The sequence below is a fragment of the Drosophila santomea genome, chromosome 2L (assembly GCF_016746245.2).
Source record: "Drosophila santomea strain STO CAGO 1482 chromosome 2L, Prin_Dsan_1.1, whole genome shotgun sequence".
Lineage (NCBI taxonomy): Eukaryota > Metazoa > Arthropoda > Insecta > Diptera > Drosophilidae > Drosophila > Drosophila santomea.
Window position 1 is genome coordinate 12,943,800 of NC_053016.2, and position 17,401 is coordinate 12,961,200.

Sequence of the window (17,401 nt, forward strand, 5' to 3'; positions counted from 1 at the left end):
TTGTGGGCCAAGTGCCCCAGGATACGAGCACATACAAGGAAAACACAAAAGGTGTTAGTGAATTTTATTCAAATTTGACGCTAATCAAAAGCTGCGTGACAGGAAAGTTAAGAGCTGCGAGAAATCCAATTCGCTTGGGTTTTCAATTCGAGCGGGAGTTTTCCCAGAGGCATGATTTATCCCTGATTTGGGATTGTTTTCCGGATTAGCCGGAGGACACTTTCATTCGGATTGTACTTGAAATAACAACTCGGTGGAATGAATCTTTGTTATCTTTCCGTTCCCTGATCCGATTTGATTTAGAATTAATTAAATGTAATTTCTAAATACGCTTTCCAGTGAAGTAAAAACACGATTCTTGAACAATTTCTTTTAAATCCTTGCAATTACTACTTTCTTCCGAAGAGCAAAGGGTAAATCAGGATATATGAAAAAAAAAACACCCTCACTGATTTCTGATAAAGTCCTTTATTGGCGTAAAACAAAATCACAAGCGGATATCAACTCTTAAATCGAATATTGAAGCTACCTTAAGAAAATCCTACCAAACTGTTGACTTCGCCATATTTGCTCACGTTTCGAACGAAGGACTACGTGCCATCTATGCTGGAACCCAGGAACAAACCGAGCTACTTTGGTTCTCGCGAAGAACTCCAACGTGCATGTGTGTGCCAGGTGACTGGAATGTGCTCCGCCTGCCTCTCCGCCTGGAATACTCCAACTGCCCTCCGGCCGATCGACTGCCTCTGGCGGCCTAAACGTGTTTGGGTTTCCGCCTCCACTTGGGGATGAGGAAGCGGAACCGTTGCGCAACCGCCAGACGTCGCCGCCTTCATTTGTCCATCGCCGTGCCAGCAGGATTAGCCTCTCCACCATCGTCGTCCACATCCGCCTGCTCGATGGCCTTGGTGGCCGTGGGATCGGACACGCTGCCAAAGTAGTTGCCCGTGGGCTCGATCTCGATCTGGCGCTCCACGTCGTCCAGTTTCGGTGGTGCTGGCACCGTAATCATCAGTATTCCGTCCGCGGAGAAGGTGGCCCGTGCCTGGGTGGCATCGTAGTGCCGTGGTAGCTTGTAGGATCGCGTGAACTCGCGGGTGATGCACAGCTGACCCTTCTCCGCCCGGTCATCCGCCTGCTTGCCCTCCACGCACACCGTGTCGCTGTTCCTGGCCTTCACCGTGAGCTCGGCGATCTGGAAGTGGTGCACGTCCAGCACCACCTTGAAGGTGCCCCGGCCCAGGGAGTCCGGTTCGGTGCCGGTCTCTATCACCACTCGCCCCACCAGACAGGATCCATGGCACCAGGCACTGTCGTCCATCCGCAGATGGAAGTCCCGGGCGCAAACGTCCAGGTCGTGGGAGAGATAGTAGTGCCTCTGGCGGCACTTGGACTCCCCGGTGGACCAGTGGCGACGCGGCGGTTGCCAGTGGTGGTGACCATGCTCGTGGTCGTGCTCCCAGTCCCAGTCCCAGTGGATGGGCATGACTGCGCCTCCGATTCCGATTCCCGGTCCGGTTCCGGTTCCCGATACACGGTCTCCGGTTCGTTGGACACGGAGCAAGCGTGTTGATTTTTGGCTTAGGTGGCCAAAAAAACCGTTGCCCTCCGCCCGGTTCGACTCTTACAAGCTAACTGAGTGGATGAGGGTATGGTAATCGGCGGAGCTTGGAGCTGCACAACTGTACCTGGCACCAAAGCCACTCTAACTGAGCTTGCTTCTGCTCCACCTTCAATGGCGCTTCTAGGTACAGTGACTGCTCTGTAGGTGGAACTCCCATTCGCTGGAGAGGAGAGGATATTTAATACAATCCAAAATATGTTGCTTGAAGAAGTTTGACCCATTTAATCTCAGCTTTTCTAGCTTCATTTAGCTAATTTGATTTACCATTTTCTTTAGGAAGGAGCACTACAATTTCCTGTATACCGATGCAAGTTTTACTGTAGAGAGCGACACGCGTCCCCGGGAAAGTGGGTCTCAGCCTTGTCCGACAACCCGAGCTGTTTGATCAATACCCGTCCCACCAGCAGTCCAATCAGCCGCGTAGCTTCGTCCTTTTATTGCACAAGTGGCGCCAAGCAGCCGGAATTGAAAGACGGAACAAGGAAAACACTGCACAGCGAGTTGAGCCAGTTATGAGATAATGCCAAAATGTTGAAGCAACCGAGTGCTGGCGGGGAATGTTGGGGATGGTGTCACTAATTGTGCCATTGTCACCCCGCCACGATGAGAAAGCAAAGCAAATCCGGGCAACTGAACTCAGCAGACGACGAGACGCATTGTGGCAATTGAAACTAATGAAAATCGTGACCCCCCTCAAACATTGGATGTGCATGCACTGAGAAAATCGCACTATGAGCATCTGAAACTACTCAATGAAAGAGGGAAAAATATGTTGTATAGCTATGTTTTTTTCAGTGTGACTGCAATGCTAACCAAACAGCTGTAAACAGGGTGCAAGCTATTAGAAAAAATATGCCAAAAGTAAGCAAGCAAAATGTTCGCATTGGCTGAAGATAATGAAAGCTGTGTCGGATTAAATTAGACGCTAAAACCATACGGCTCGATGGACCAAAGGACCTCCTCCCCTCGACGTGCACCCTGTATTCGAGAGCTGCAATCCATTGTCCTTCGACGACGACGTCGTCGCTGCGTTGTCAAGACAGTTGTTGCCTCTTTGTTGCTGCCATTTTTGTAGCACTGCTGCCCCGAGTTGAGCCAATTTGTAAAATATATACGATATATATTTTACTTATGTCTGGGGCTGCTGGGGTCAGGCAATTTGGCTGCTCGCTGCTGGCTGCTCACTGCTCACTGCATGGCTGCTGAAATTGAATTTTTGCTTTGGCTTTTAAGCAAGTTTGACAAATTTTCAGAGCACGGCCAAAAGTGACTGCAACAGTTTCGTTAGCTTCCAAGCCAAACTCGTGTTCTTGGGCCAGGGGAGAAGCAAAAGGATAAGGGGAAGATGGGTTTGAAATTGCATTGACAGGCAGTCAAGCCCTTCCACTTCATGGCGCTGGGACAAATATAGATTACGCAAGTGCTTAGGGTTAAGCTAATATTAGCAGGAATCTCAATTCCCTCCTCAAAAGGTCAATTGGCTTGCTGGCTGGCTACAAATTGTGTACCGCTTTTACATAACACATCGATGTCAAAGACGTCAGAGAAACGAGCACAGCGTACTTTGTTAGCAGGCTCCTGTTTATGGAATTAGCTGGAATTTGTGAAGCAAATAAAATGTGGCAAAAAGTGATCTCGTTGTGCTGCTTTTCACTCTCTAACTCAGTTCAATTCGGGCTTTTAAGGTGCTTGCAAGCTGTGAGTAAGCAAAGAGTGGTGTTGTTGCAACAATAAAAGGACCTCGAGTAGGTTAAGCGATTAAGGATTCTTTTGAAAAGTGAAAGCCACCCATTAAGCCCAACAATCGAAGTTGGCCCAATGAGAAGCATTTGCTTGGGCGCAGCTCCAATAATTGTATTACTACTGTTGTGACACTAAATCAGCCCAACGGCCTTGTACTCCGGCAAATCCTCGCCCCAGATTGCAAAGGACACAGGATTAGGGGCGCAATTAATGAGCGTGGCCATTGATTACTTTACACACATGTGCGTACCTCCGCCTTCAAATGGCAATTGGCACGCCAAGGCATGTTAATCAAAGCCCCTGTTTTGGCAGTTTGGCAGTTTGGGAGTTTGGGAGTTGTGGAGTTTGTGGCTAGTTAGCCAGCTTTTGGATGCCTTAGTGCCGTGATTGGAAAATAATTGCATTCATTAAGTGGGTTACTGCCTATGGCGCTGCCGATAAACATCTGCTAACTGGGTCACAATTTCGGCGACTGGCAATCCAATAGATTAACGGCCGAACGCCTTCGATGGCGCACTTAAAGGTATCTAAGTAGAAGATACTGTATCCCTAGTCAGAAAGGATTGCAGATACATGTATTTTATGGAAAGTGGAAAATGTTTTGGCACGTTCTTAGTCTGCACCTGAAACACATGTGCTCTTAATCAGTGTGAATAAAGTTACTCCCTTAACTCAAACTTACGCAAAGTGTCTAAATGTGCCAATTGTTTGCAAATAGCCATCGAGGGAACTAATCGGTAGCTGGCTAGTATTGGCCGTGTTTCGATAATAAATAGCATTTGGCCAAGTGAACAGCTCCCTGCGGTGAAATCAAGCATTCAAAATTCACTTACTTCCGGTTATTTTAGTACGCAAAAGTAAAGTCATCGGACGGATTTAATGTGTAGTCGTTTGTATAATGCAAAGTTGGTAAATGTCCAAATGAATGACTTCACTCACTTCACTTTAGTTAAAATATTTACTAATACTTGCCCCACCACCACCACCACCACCACCATTGGGGGGAAAAAACACATGTTTGCGGCTTTGTACGCCAGTCATTTTTTACACATCAATGCGTCCAAGTGGGCCACGCAAACTGGGCAAAACTGAAACTGATGGAGGGGCTGCCAGCCACGTGGAGGTCCTGCAGCAAACAAGGATACCATGTACATACATGTGCTGGATCCGTACAAATATGCATAAAAGTAATCATAAGTCTGGGCCCCACCACCTCCAGCGCCATCAGAGGAATGGCCATGAAAGGGTCCGAATTGTTCCATGTTCTATGTAGCAGTTGGCATTTGGAAAACGCATAGTTGGCTTCACTGGCCAACAGAAACTGAGCTCCGAGAATAGATTTGGTTATCGATTTGCGGGCATGGCGGCCGTACATTTATTTATTTGAAAGGTTATATTCGAATGAACAATCTTTTATTCGAATAGCGCATAAAAATGGAACACATCGTTATCAGTGTGATAGCCATCTGCCGATTGCATAACAAGTAATGCATTTCGGGTGAAGGGATCTATATTTAGTTATATTTTAAACACACCATTATAGTCTCTTTTCTATTTATAAAATATTTTTAAAACCATACATTTTATACTGATTCTCATAGAAATTTGGATCGTTTGAAGGGAAAGGAAATATAAATTTCTGGTCTGATAAAAACAACTTTTGGCAACGTTTCGTGACATGTAGTTGCCAAAAAACTGGTTATCCCAGAATGCCCAAAAGCCTGCCAAGGCTTAAAATTTTGTTAATGAATTGCGAATTCCATCGGCATCTGCACCGCCCTGCGAACGCCGCTCATTTAAGCAGTCCCTTCCAAGGACCAAAGGACCTCCGCCTCGTTCCTCGTTTGCCATTCACGCAACACATTTAAAGTTTGAGCTTTGTGGTGCGCTGCCTTCGGCTGCAAGGCGAATTGTCAAGGCAACATGGCGGTCGGAAAGTGGTGGGTGGTGTTGCTCCTGGAAGGGCTAAGCTGCTCATAACCCCTGCCAAGTCGTCCAAGTAACAGCCCCTCGTTAGTTACGGCCATATGCTTTTTATGTAATGCACCCACACTCCCCGCCAGCCAGCCAAGTGGATCCGAAGGGATCTCGATTGCGGGGTTGTGGACTCCGAAGTCGGAAGTTGGAGGGATTCCGGATTGGAATGGAATGGAATGGGCATGCCATTCGTATATGTTGGCCACACATGTGTTCCGGCTGGCCCACTCTGTTGGATTTATGATCAATCATTCGGCTAGGCTTACTGCGGTTAGGTTTCGGCCTGGTCCAGAACTCGGGCTCCCAGCTCACCAGTTCACCAGCTCCCAAGTTAGACATGTCCCTCTCGTCCTTCGTCCTTCGTCCATGGCCGCCACTGACAAATCTTTATCTTTGCCCTGACTTATTTATCCTTTTTGGCCGTTTCATTTTTATTCCGCCTGGCGTTTTTATGTCATGTTTATTGATGTGTAAAAGTCATAAAGTCAAATTGAACACTTGTGACGAGAGTCATCCCTCGCGATTTCCCCCGTTCTCTGACTTTCCGAGTGTGACATTGATATTCCCATATTTCCCGATTCGATTCTATACTATTTTATTAAAGCTCCAGTCTTCAGTCTTAGTTTACCGATACCCCCCTCATTCCATATTCCATTTGGGGGGCACACAGTTTATGGCATTTCGAGCTGGCTTCGCGAGATAAGCAGCTGCGACTCCACGTATATAATATAATAATATATAATATAATATATAGTAGACTCACCTCGTTGCCTTGCTGGCATTCACCACAGCGCCATCCTTAAACCACTGAAACTGCATCCGGGATGAGCCCTGGGCCGTGCAGGATATGATGAACTCGCTGGCCTCGCGGACTCCTGATTGCGGCTGATTGACGGTCAGCTCCTGCAAAAGGGAGACAATGTCACACTAATTAGACACTGGATGGCTGTGGTTCGGTTTTCGGGGCTTTGAGCTGCTCGGCTTGGGATTGTATGCGGTCCTTTGGGTTTGGGTTTAACACACTTCCTGTCCGTCAAACATGTGGGTGGGGTAGAAGGGGTAGAAGGGGTAGTGGGGTAAGGTGCATGCCACTGAGGTTTGGCGGCTTGTTCGTCATGTTAATGCCACTTAATTGCCGGCCTCCTGATGAGCCCAATTGTTCGGGCGAGCTGGCCGCAATTAATAAATAATTATTTTCGTTGCCGTTTTCGGTTCGAGTGTCAAGTGCCACACTGTTGACATATTTATGTGCATATTTATTAACACAGCACTTTGCTACATTGGCTATTATGTTTTTATTCCGGCACACGCCTCAATAGTTCATAAATTATTGTTTAATATGTATCGGAAATGGGCGGCAGTGACCCATGTGGGTAGGTAATGTGTAGTGCCTTGGTATATTTATTACGCTTTTAATAGCCAGGATGGTCTGCTCGGATGCGAATTAATGAAAATTCCATTCGGCGAAAATCAATGATGGAATGCCTTCGATTGATGGATGTGCACCAGAGTGCAAAGTGAAAAAATGTCTGCGACGAAATACAAAATTGTATTTGCTCGAAATGTCCGGGCTAACCGGAAAATTTCAATAGATAGGCAAGCTTTTCAACTAATACTGGCCAATCAAATAACTCGAACGCACAATAAATTGCTGAAAGAGATGGATTATTGCTGTCACTAGCTACCCACCAGCAAGCCAAGTGGAGGATTCTCGTCGAAGTGATGAAAATTGGCCACCAGCGTGAAGTTGCCAATCCTGCCGCGCTCCACCATCCGGGTGATGGCATCCCGGATACGCTGCGAGTCTCCTTTCACCCCAAAGAAGTGGAAGGTGATGTCCAGGCGATCGGTGGAGTTTGATATCAGCTCCAGATCGCTTATCTTTGTGATGTTGAAGTTGCGCAGCACACGACCAAGCTGAAAGAGAAAAAGGGGAAACATTTCATTTAGTCCAGGTCCTTAACACCTCTCTGTATTAAGGGTATACAAATTTAGCACCACATTAACCCTAATACCCTAATACCTTAACCATTCCTTTGCGTAGCTTGCCTAGCCGAAAGTCCCAAACTCGTTGACTGCGTCGCCACTTTTTCATAATTCGAAATTAATGATAATATATTCCTGCGAATAGCACCACTGGGCATTGGGAACACAGGCACACATTGGCCAAAAGATACACCATTTTCGAGCAAAAAAAAAAGGGGGAAAAAACTAGGGTTCACCTGGTATGGCGACGCAGGAGAGCGCTTAAAGTGTCCTTGGATGCTCGCCTTTTCGGCTGCTTTGTTCTTATCGCCTGGCTTTAAGCTGCGGGCCAAGCTTCTCCCGCTCAAATTGGCCATAAAAGGCATTTTTCCGGACTTGCCTGCACCGGGGTGTGTCATAATGCCCGGCTGCAGGACTCAACTCCTGGCATATCCTTGTTTAAATGATTATGCATTATGCTAAAGCCGTTTTCCTTAGAATGGACGGCTAGAACGGTGGGTGGTTGGCCCACCTAAGTCCTTGTTAGTTCTGTTGTCTGTAAGTTTTAGCAACTTTATCTGTGTTAGTCCGGCTTTTTGTTGCATGCTCAAATATTCATGCCGTTTTTTCTTTGCCCCAAAAGCTCGAAGTCAATGGGTGTTTTTCAGCAGAGCCAAAGCCACAAGGTTCTTAAATTCCCAATTTGATTGTAATAAAGGAGTGGCATTACCTTTAATTGTGAATTGTTTAGTGACCCACAAGCGGTGCTAAACTGGCAGAGTTCGCCCTTTTCTTCGACTTTCAGACATAACCAATTAGCGCTTTTAATTAAGATGCCACTAGACGCTCACAATAGTGCGGGAAAATGGGAAAAACTTCACGGGAAATGTGGCAAACCATAAAATCAAAGCTGACAGGGAAAGTCTCCTCGTGCGCCGGTCACTATGGTTTGTGTGGCCAAAAACTTATTGAAAGTAATTATGGACCCCCATCGCGCCTTTTAAAAACCTTGGACTACTTCAATTGGCTTTTTGATGCCTGAGCTTTTCTGTTTGTGATTCTGTTTTTTTTTTATTTTTTGTATTTTATGGGTGCCCTGCACTGCAATTTGTAATTATTTTCGCCGAATGCGAAAACTAATGCAATTCTGGTGGCCTAATTAGTGGGACGACGGTGGGTACTCATACAAATTACTGGCAGGCTTCATTGTTGGATTGTTGGGGGCACACAAACACTTGGAGCGACAATGCCAGAATGCCAGAATGCCAGATGAAATCCGGCTGGAGAAGTGGAAAGCAAAGCTCGGAAGGATGGAGTCTCCGGCTTTGCGCTCTTCACAAGTGGTCGCGGCGAAAACTTCACCCAAGTTGTGCAAATATATAGTTACGGAATTAATCAGAAAAGTGCGCATACAAAATAAAAATAAAAATAAAAATAAATAGGAGGAGGAGGAGGAGAGCAAAAGGCAGCAAGTAAGCAAGAAAATAAATATTTTCGGTTAATATAAAAGAATTTACCCCCATCCTCGATTTTTGCCTTGGCTTGGCTCATTTTTTGCGCTTCTTGCTTTTTAATAAATATGCCGCAAAATGAAAGATGGCAAGTGGTAAGAAAAAAAGTGCAACAGTGAACGTGCTGCAAAGTGGCTTCGGTTGTTTGGCTTGAAAGTTCCTAAGAGGCTTGTGGAAACCGGGTGAATGGGTACGACCAGCAAAAATAAAAAAAATGAAAAATCCGGAACGGCACAGGAGTACGCCCATGAAATTCGGGATGGGATTGGGCTCTAGGCCCTGATGTTCCTCCACTTCATGAGTATGAGTAGGCCGTTTGTTTTGGGGACTGCTGCGAAAAGTTTTTAAGTAAAGTGTTGCAAACACAAAAAAGAAAGGCAAGAAAACGCCAACAGTTTGTGGAAAAGTTGTGTTGGGTTTGTACTGGGGGGTGGGGAAAACCGGAAAATGTCAACTGGGCGTAGGGCTGGCTGCTCATAAGGTGTATTCAAATATTGATTCACTTGAAAACCTTTTCATTGTTTACTTCCTTATTCGCCGGGGCAATGAGCACTCAGAAAATTATAGTTAAACCGAAAGCGATTGGTGATTGTGTCTACACAAATTTAAGAACAAACTATGCATAAAAAAGGATTTCCAATTTCACTTTATGATTTCAGGTAAATAATAACATTAAATATTGGCGGGCAGAAGCTGTGGAATTATTTTCAGAAATACATTCTGATCTTCAGTAAAAGCCGAGCGAAAAAATGCATTTCCAGCTTGCTGGCACGCCTCGATTACCTCGAGTGCCGCAGTGATTTCACTGGCGAGTAAAAATCGCAGCTCCATTAAATCTCAGGTCCTTATTCGCTTATGAGCCTGTCTGTGTGTGTATCTGTGTGGGTTGCTTCTGGTGGGAAATGGGGAAAGGGGGCACTCGGGCAGATCCTGCAAGGACTTAACCCTCGGCAGTAATATTCCAGAGCCGTTGCCCTTGTCGGCTCCCCTGTTTAATCGCACTCGCATCGTACTTTCCCCGGCTCGGTGCTAATGGCATTTTAATTTCGAGAAGTCGGAACACTGGGTGTGCAAATATCCTCGAAGGACTACCCATTTCTCTGGCAAGCATTTTACCTTTTATTGATACTGCCGAGAATTTTGCCTGCGAAAGAGTTGGCCAGCAGTTTGATTAAGAAATTGTTGCGATAATCTGGCAGCCATCAGCGTGCCAGAACTTCAAAAAGTGCAAGTGCTGCTTTTGCTGCTGCTGCTGCTGCTGCTTGTGCAGCAATGCAAAAACACAAACAAAACGCAAACTACTTAGAGCAGCAGCCTTCGGAGCCCATTAACGGTGCGAAGTTGCCTTAACTCGAGAAAGTTAGGCGGCCACGGCGAAAATGAAAATGAAACCGGACAGAGATGCTAATGCAGTTACCGGGTATAAAAGTCGGCATAATGCCGAGTTCTTATGCAAAACGAGGCAGTGTTTTTCAGCTGCACCAAAGTGTTGCATACATCTGGGCGCCCGAGTATCTCAACTTCTTTTGGCCGCCAAGTCGAGCTGCCAAGTCTTTGTGGGGCATTTTAATTCGAAATTAATGTCTAAGTTCCAGCCAGGCTGGCAAATTTGCCAACTAAACGGTTTATATCCTTGTGCAACATCCACAGGATACGTTGACAGCATCGGGTGATCCCAATCAGGATGCCGGGCGTGGTCTTTCTAATCGTTGTGCCTACGGCGAATTTTGAACGTGAGCTGATTTACGGTAAGTGAACTACATCCCATACCCCCGAAAAAAGGGCGGCAAATTGAATAAGCGCCGCTGCCTAATTAAATACAAAGTTGCAATTTTGTTTACACGAAACTGTAGCATTTATCTAGGCGTCGGCAAACCGCATAATCTACCAACACATGCACACGCACCACCCTTACACATGTAGACCCACTATACATATAAACAAACTCGCACACACACACACACACACACACACCTGTATGCATTGGGCTTGGGCGCGTAATTACGTTGTTTAGTGGCGTTATTAATTATTTTATGACATCGTAAAAGTGTTCTCCGGGCCTAAGAGCTGGCCATAAATGTTGTATGAAGCCCGGCGGCCAGAGCCAGAAGTAAACTGAAGTAAGCACACGTGGGAGTAGAGTAGATTTTTTGTTTTCTCGTTGGGAAAGAGGGGATACGAAACTTTGCCAAGATAATTTTACAAGCGAATGCCGAGCCCAAAAATTTAATATTAAAATTTAATTAGCCACGATGAAATTGGTCGAAAGGAATGCGCAGCCAATGGGTTGAGTAAGTAGAGGAGTTTGCTGGGCCAAATTACTGAAGGCCTTGAAAGCACAGACTTCAGAATATTTATCTACATATATATATTAGATAGCAACGAATTAATTGCTGGAACTCAATTTTCAGCACTAGCACTAAGCAGCAACCATTTATCAAAATCAGCGACGATAAAAAGCCCACAATAAAAACCCATAAAACAATATAATTTATGAAATAAACGGCATGGGGGAAATATGGCATCTTGTGCAATACGGCGACAAAAACAGGCATGTACGAGTCGTTCTTCGTCCAAAAAGAGCATTAATCAAATATTTATTTAAATGCGAAACAAGGCGATGCCAAAAGCCATCAAAGGGAATCATCATTAATTTAGTTTGTCACCATGGCAGCGCCGCTCTGATAATGACAATGGAGCAGAAACCGGATTGATGAGCACCGAGTGGATGGATGGTAGGTGGTAGGTGGTGACTAGTGACTGGTGTCCTTGGATTTCCAAGTGGGGCGTGAACGAAGTTGCTCCATGTTGCTGAAAGAATAAATCACCTTTGCACCCTGGCCAGAAGTTGATCGAATATCAGCAGACCAGTAAATACAATACAATAATGACAAGCGAAATAGTAGCTTTGCAAAATAAGGATATAAAATCTTCAAGACATTGTATCCTGAGTAGTAAACTGATGTGCAATACAAAGTAGACAGCACTAGGTCAGAGGGTATAGCAATTTCGGTGCCTGATTCCTGACAGATTCCCTTGCATGAAGACAAAAAACCCTCGTCCTGGCAACAGCTTAGAGAGTGCAAAGCACTTGGGCAAACAAAAAGGACTTTGCTGGAAACCAAAAAAATAACATGCACTTCGGGTGAAATTCCGCAGAGTTCGGCTCATAGGTGTCAGACATAAATCATGGAACCCTCAATTCCATGGCGACCTGAAACGGAGATGTTCACGGCCGGAATTAAACAGGCAAAGATGGGCACATCGATGGCCAGGTTGAATGCTGACTTTGTGGAACTTTTGCCACTACAGAAACTATGAGAAACAAACTCAGACATCCCCAGGACAAGCACACACAGACACACACGCACACAATCACACACATACAAGGGTCCTGGAAGTCTGAAAGTCCTGGCGTAAGCGCATTTAAGCCTTATTTCGGCATTTGTCAATGTGGCGGGATTTATATTACATTTCGATGTCTGTCTGGTTTCGCTTCTTGGCATAATAAATTGTGATTCTTTGTGTGGTTTTTATGTAGACTCTGATTTGATTTTCGCCAGCCACTTTGTTTATTTATTTATTTAGCACAAGTGGAGCTTAGGCCTGTGTCGTCTACTCGTATATTTCTGTTTTTTTTTTTTTTTGATTTTTATAGGGCGACAACTTTAATTTAAGCATAAGTCATCCGCTTAATTGCATAACAACACGCAGTATTTGTTTGCGATAGCCGGCCATTTAATTAGCGTAATTTGAAGCTAAAATCAGCGTTGCGGTAGGAAAACCAAATATTTGTTAAGCGCTTAACTGGATCCAAAAATATCACTACAATTTACGCTAATTACAATATAAATAGTGCTATTGCCGTGAATTAACTAATTACAGGCGAATTAAGCCGGCGTTCCCAAACAATGCCAAATAGCGAAATTCCATTTTCGTATTCTGAGTATCCAAGCACCCCAATCCCCTCCTGCCGAATGGCAACCCATCCAAGCCATTTCCATGGACACGACGAGTCCAGCTTAATGACAAATCAGCTTACGTTTATGTACACGACCACATCACCTTTTCATTAACCCATGCCAGGCACTTCCAATAATGCCCTGCTGGAGACGTCTGTCGGTGGCAGTGGTGGCCATCCGGGACACCTTGGTGGTCATGGTGGTCATGGTGGCCATGCTGTGGTCGCTGCAGCCGCCAATGGAGGTGGCAACAATAATCTGAACATCAATCTTCCGGAGAATAACAACGCAATACTACGACTCGAAGTTGAATTACGTGACAAGAATGTGCCCAAGTATCGTCGTGGCGGAGGCGCTGGGCGTGGCGGTGGCCCAGGCATCGGACAAGTGGGCGGCGGCGTACCCAAGCGAACCGCAGGTGCAGGAGGAGGACGGGGAGCAGGCGCAGGAGTCCAGATTTTGCCAGCTGACACCTCCACGATGGGTGCTCCCATGGACAAACGTAATTTAGTGGTGCCGCTCGAAAAGGTAAGTCGTCGAACGGCCAGTTACGAGTTAGGAGCAGTTTCGGTCAAGTGGGCAGAGCTTTATGCCTTCCCCAAGCACTTAACGTTGATTTTCGTGTGTGGGAGGAGTGGAGGAGTGGTTGGAGTGGACATGGGTTCGATGCCAGCTGTGAGTGCGATTCATGCACAGAGAACAAAATATTGCAACTACCAGTGGCGGAAGTCTAGAAAAAGACTAAAGTGATTTATTTAGAAATAAAATATTAACATATTTTATCATGAGTAGCAGTTAGAAATAATGCAAGAAGTTGAAGTAGAAAGCAGATGTACAAAACAGCTCAAAATTAGCAGAGCAAGCATCGTTTTTCTCAGTGTTTTCCTGCGATTGCGGTGGCGATTGGAACTGCGACAACGATTGTTGCTCCGCTTGTAAGGATGCACTTAACTCGACGAGAACGTGACTCGAGCGGTGCGTTCCGTAGGAGTTTACCCAAATCGTATCTTGGGGCGGATTATACTGATGAATGAGGTGGCTTAGACGGCCTGGTTGCGCAGCAGAAGATTGATGGATGCTGGTGCATCCTGGCCAGCCAAGGACGCGGCACAAATCGTCAATCAGTCAGGGAGCAGTGGGTGCTAGGAGTATACATAGTTATAATCACATTCAGCCGATCCAATTAAATGCCAAGGCCATGTGCCATGTGCCATGAAGCCATAAGCCATAAGCTAAAAGCCTGGGAAAATGCCACCCTAAGCTGTTGCTTCCCTCGTTTGTCCAGGTGCTGGAGGAGCTGCTTGTCAAGCTGGAAATTGAGCACGTTACTTGGACGACCAGCAAGAAGGGATACTTCCATCACGTCGTTTTTCCGCTGCAGGCGGGCTCCCCCTGCGAGACGACGCTGCACTGCCTCACGGAGCTGGGCATTGGCACTAAATTGAATTCCAGTGTCAGGTAAGTTGAGACATTCAAGGGGTGCAAGGGGTGCTACGGGTGCTAGGGGTGTGGGAACAACTGTCGGGCTTCAAACGCCAAACTCCGAACGTGTCGGGAAACTCAAGGAGCTTGGAGCTTGGAGTTAGCGACCAGGAGCAAGGAGCAACAGCTGGTCGAGCTCATCGCGTGGCTCTGGTTCTCCATGGAGATGCAATAAAATGCCAGAAAGATGAGGAGTCTGGCCGGTTGACCGAAGGACTCCCATGTTGCCGAGGTCCTTGAGTTCTGCATTTTGATTGCCTGCAGCAGCTGCAGTACTGCTTACCAATTTCCAAATACCTCTCGATAATGTAAACGCAATTTTACAGCTACTGCAACGAATCCAATTAAAACCCCTTTCTTGCAAAAATGTTAAGCAAGCGGTATATACTCGTACTTTGCCTTCGAGTGGAATTCCCCAGTAATTAAATTAAGCAAAATACAATAGAGCCGAACAATGAACAGTGAAACCAACTAAGTAGTCAGGCTACTGCTGCATTTAAAATGTACAAGCAAAAGAGCAGGAGTGGCAGCAAAAGTATCTGCAATCGTGGAGGCGGGAAAAGTAGGTGTGATAATCATTTAATGGCATTAAGCAGGGGGATTAAAATGCAGTTGAAGGTGTGACCCGATGAAAAGGAGATTCTTGTGCCAGTCGGAGGGTAAAGGGCAAAGGCAAAGGGCAGAGGGCACTGGGCACTGGAAGGCAGAAGGCAAACAGCAGATGTTTCCATGACCTCAAGGAGCCGAGGGGCCAGACAAAGTGCGACTTAAGCTTATTAATATGCGCAGGAATTCAATTAAGAAAGGAGCTGCCGGAATGCACCTTGCGTTGATTGAGTGCCACTAGTGTAATCTATAATTCAGCCTCTCTGCTCAGCCAGAGCATCTCGAGATCTCGATGTCAGCCGGCATGTTCCATGCTGCACTGCATCCTTTGACGGTTTGACGGGCCCTCACGAAATGCGCCCGACTTGTTTTACAGATATGCACTTGCATATATCAATTTCAAAAGTATCTACACAGAGGGAAAGTCTCGACCTTTTTTCGGTGAAAAACAGGACAAATAGTGAAAGTTGTGCTCTACAGCAAGCTATTGAATGCCCTTACATACAAAGGATCTAAGAATGCAATATTGAGAAGTAAATTCGGGGATTAAGTTTAAGCAAACATAGTGGTTATTTATGGTCCAATTTGATATGTTTTTCTCTCTGTGCACTTTCGCCGCAGTGTGCTGCCGTGCAGCGTTAGTTATGATGCCATCACAGATGCGGCCAACATGCGAGATGACTACAGGTGAGTGCGCCACACGCATAGATGTACGATGCGTTTGGATGGGGCACGGGTATTGTGTTCCGCTGGCATTGTATTTGCTGGCTTTGTGCGGAGCCGTTAGTGGAGAAGGTCCTTTTGTGAGCAGTCCGCAGCTGTCGCTTTGTTAAAAACTAATTTCAGGTGTACCCTTCAACGTGTCAAAGGCGGCAGTCATTTCATTAACTTTCACTCGCACAATTCTTTCACTTTCGTTGAAAACGTGACATTTGACTGCCGCCGCTAGATATCGCAACTTGGCCTCTTTCCCTTTACGACTAGGTTGGTCTGGCCCAAAAGGGGAGAGGTCCTTGGAGGTCCTTGGCTCAGGTCCCAGTTTATTACGGCCTTGGGCCAGAGTTACGAGCCACTTGGAATGGGTATCGCCATCGTCGTCGGGTTGAGTAGTGAAAATGGCGAAATTTGAAGGGGCTGCAGGGTATAATTTGGGTATCTCCATTTTTGGCTGACGGCTACTGTTTAAATGCATCCATTTTATGTGACTGTGCTGAGTCAGAATGGCAGAAGTCGCCACTAAATATATTTGTCGGAGGGCACAAAACGAAACACCTGTGTGCATACCTGATGAGCTCGTAATTGAGGTTGGCTTGTGGTTTATTTTTGGGCGATGATTGAGGCGATGTTTTGGTTGGGTTATTAGAGCCACACTCTAATCAGCAGCAGACTGCAGGCGAAATGGGAATTATGTGGCTGGGTTTTGTGGCTGGAGCAGGGTAAATAAAATCTGGAATCAATTTAGTGACACACGAAGATGGAACTTCTCCCATGTTCTGGTTATCTTTGTATATTTCTAATCACACATACACAATTGCTTCTTTGTCCGCTTGTTTTAGCAATATCCTTTACTCTGCAAACCAGAAAATAAAAGCCAATCAATACAAGTGCACAGCTGTAACACTTTCCTGCCCATCTAAAAAAAAAAACAATTTCATTTTATGGCGCTGCTTACAACTGCATTTGTTTCCTTGAAAACAGCGAGGAAGCCGAGGATGCCTCGAAATGGAACAATTTCGTGGAATCAATTAAGTCGAAATTAACAGTCAAGCAGGTGGTGGATGGAGTTCGAGCCGGAGGATCCTTGTCCTTTGACTACTTGCTGCTTATCGTTACGGCCGAGTGAGTACACTGAACGAAATTCAAAGTGAAAATGATAAAACTCTAAGTATTAGACAAAAGAAGTTCAATCAAAATGAACTGAAATACGAAGTTTATTCTAATATCCTTTGAATTTATAAAAGTAACCATACTTCAAACAGAAGATATATGAATGGTATATGAAATCCCTCGTAATTCCACCTTTATACTTATCAGTGTGGCGAATAAAAGGGTTCGCAGTATAAATTTCGTAGAATCCACCAGTGTGGTGGATCAGTGTGGGTCAGTAAAAGTCAGTTAAAATAATCATTATGGGGCTCTACTCTTCCAGCTCTCTGGCTGCCCTGGGCCTCGTGGAGAATAATGCCCCCAATATAGTGGCTGCCATGTTAGTTTCGCCGCTTATGGGTCCCGTAATGTCGATAACATTCGGCGCAATTATCTCCGACAAAGAACTAATGGTAAGTGCAGTTTCCCCTTATGTCTGTGGCTCTGGCTTTGGCTTTTTTCGCCCCAAAACAGCAAATTGTGTAGCTCCGCGAAAAGCCATTCAAAACCACCGACAAAACGGCGAACAAAAAGAGAAAAGCATACACATACATCTATGGGAAACTATACACTACAGTGTTGTGAAAAATGGAAAATAGTGAAAATAGTTGTCAGGGAATGCGCGGAGTGCGGAGTGCCCCGCACTCTGCACCCAAAAATCCATT

The 17,401-nt window shown here is 45.6% G+C and overlaps 3 protein-coding genes across 5 annotated transcripts in view; 1 reads left to right on the forward strand and 2 right to left on the reverse strand.

Annotated features, from left to right (window-relative positions):
• Positions 1-17,401, reverse strand: part of LOC120443916 — a 105,990-nt gene that overhangs the window by 25,808 nt on the left and 62,781 nt on the right. For both annotated transcript variants that reach the window (XM_039623356.2, XM_039623355.2), the window contains 2 exons: positions 7,034-7,261; positions 6,108-6,247 (listed from right to left, as the gene is read on the reverse strand). In XM_039623356.2, the coding sequence (XP_039479290.1) occupies positions 6,108-6,247; positions 7,034-7,261 (368 nt within the window). The remainder of the gene's footprint in view (positions 1-6,107; positions 6,248-7,033; positions 7,262-17,401) is intronic.
• LOC120443920 (heat shock protein 23) lies at positions 472-1,681 on the reverse strand. The gene has a single exon (XM_039623362.1). It carries the CDS (start codon positions 1,484-1,486, stop codon positions 833-835), a length of 654 nt encoding a protein of 217 aa, XP_039479296.1. The 5' UTR covers positions 1,487-1,681; the 3' UTR covers positions 472-832.
• LOC120443918 overlaps positions 3,288-17,401 on the forward strand; it is a 31,553-nt gene continuing 17,439 nt past the window's right edge. Inside the window, exons 1-7 of one of the 2 annotated variants that reach the window (XM_044005708.1) lie at positions 3,288-3,322; positions 10,471-10,568; positions 12,907-13,310; positions 14,068-14,240; positions 15,492-15,557; positions 16,569-16,709; positions 17,020-17,149. In XM_044005708.1, the coding sequence (XP_043861643.1) occupies positions 10,505-10,568; positions 12,907-13,310; positions 14,068-14,240; positions 15,492-15,557; positions 16,569-16,709; positions 17,020-17,149 (978 nt within the window). In that variant the 5' untranslated portion in view covers positions 3,288-3,322; positions 10,471-10,504. The other variant, XM_039623359.2, reaches the window with a different exon arrangement.

Coding starts and splice junctions, on each gene's coding strand:
- LOC120443920 (XM_039623362.1), bottom strand. CDS start 1,486: ATGCCCATCCACTGGGACTGGGACTGGGAGCACGACCACGAGCATGGT.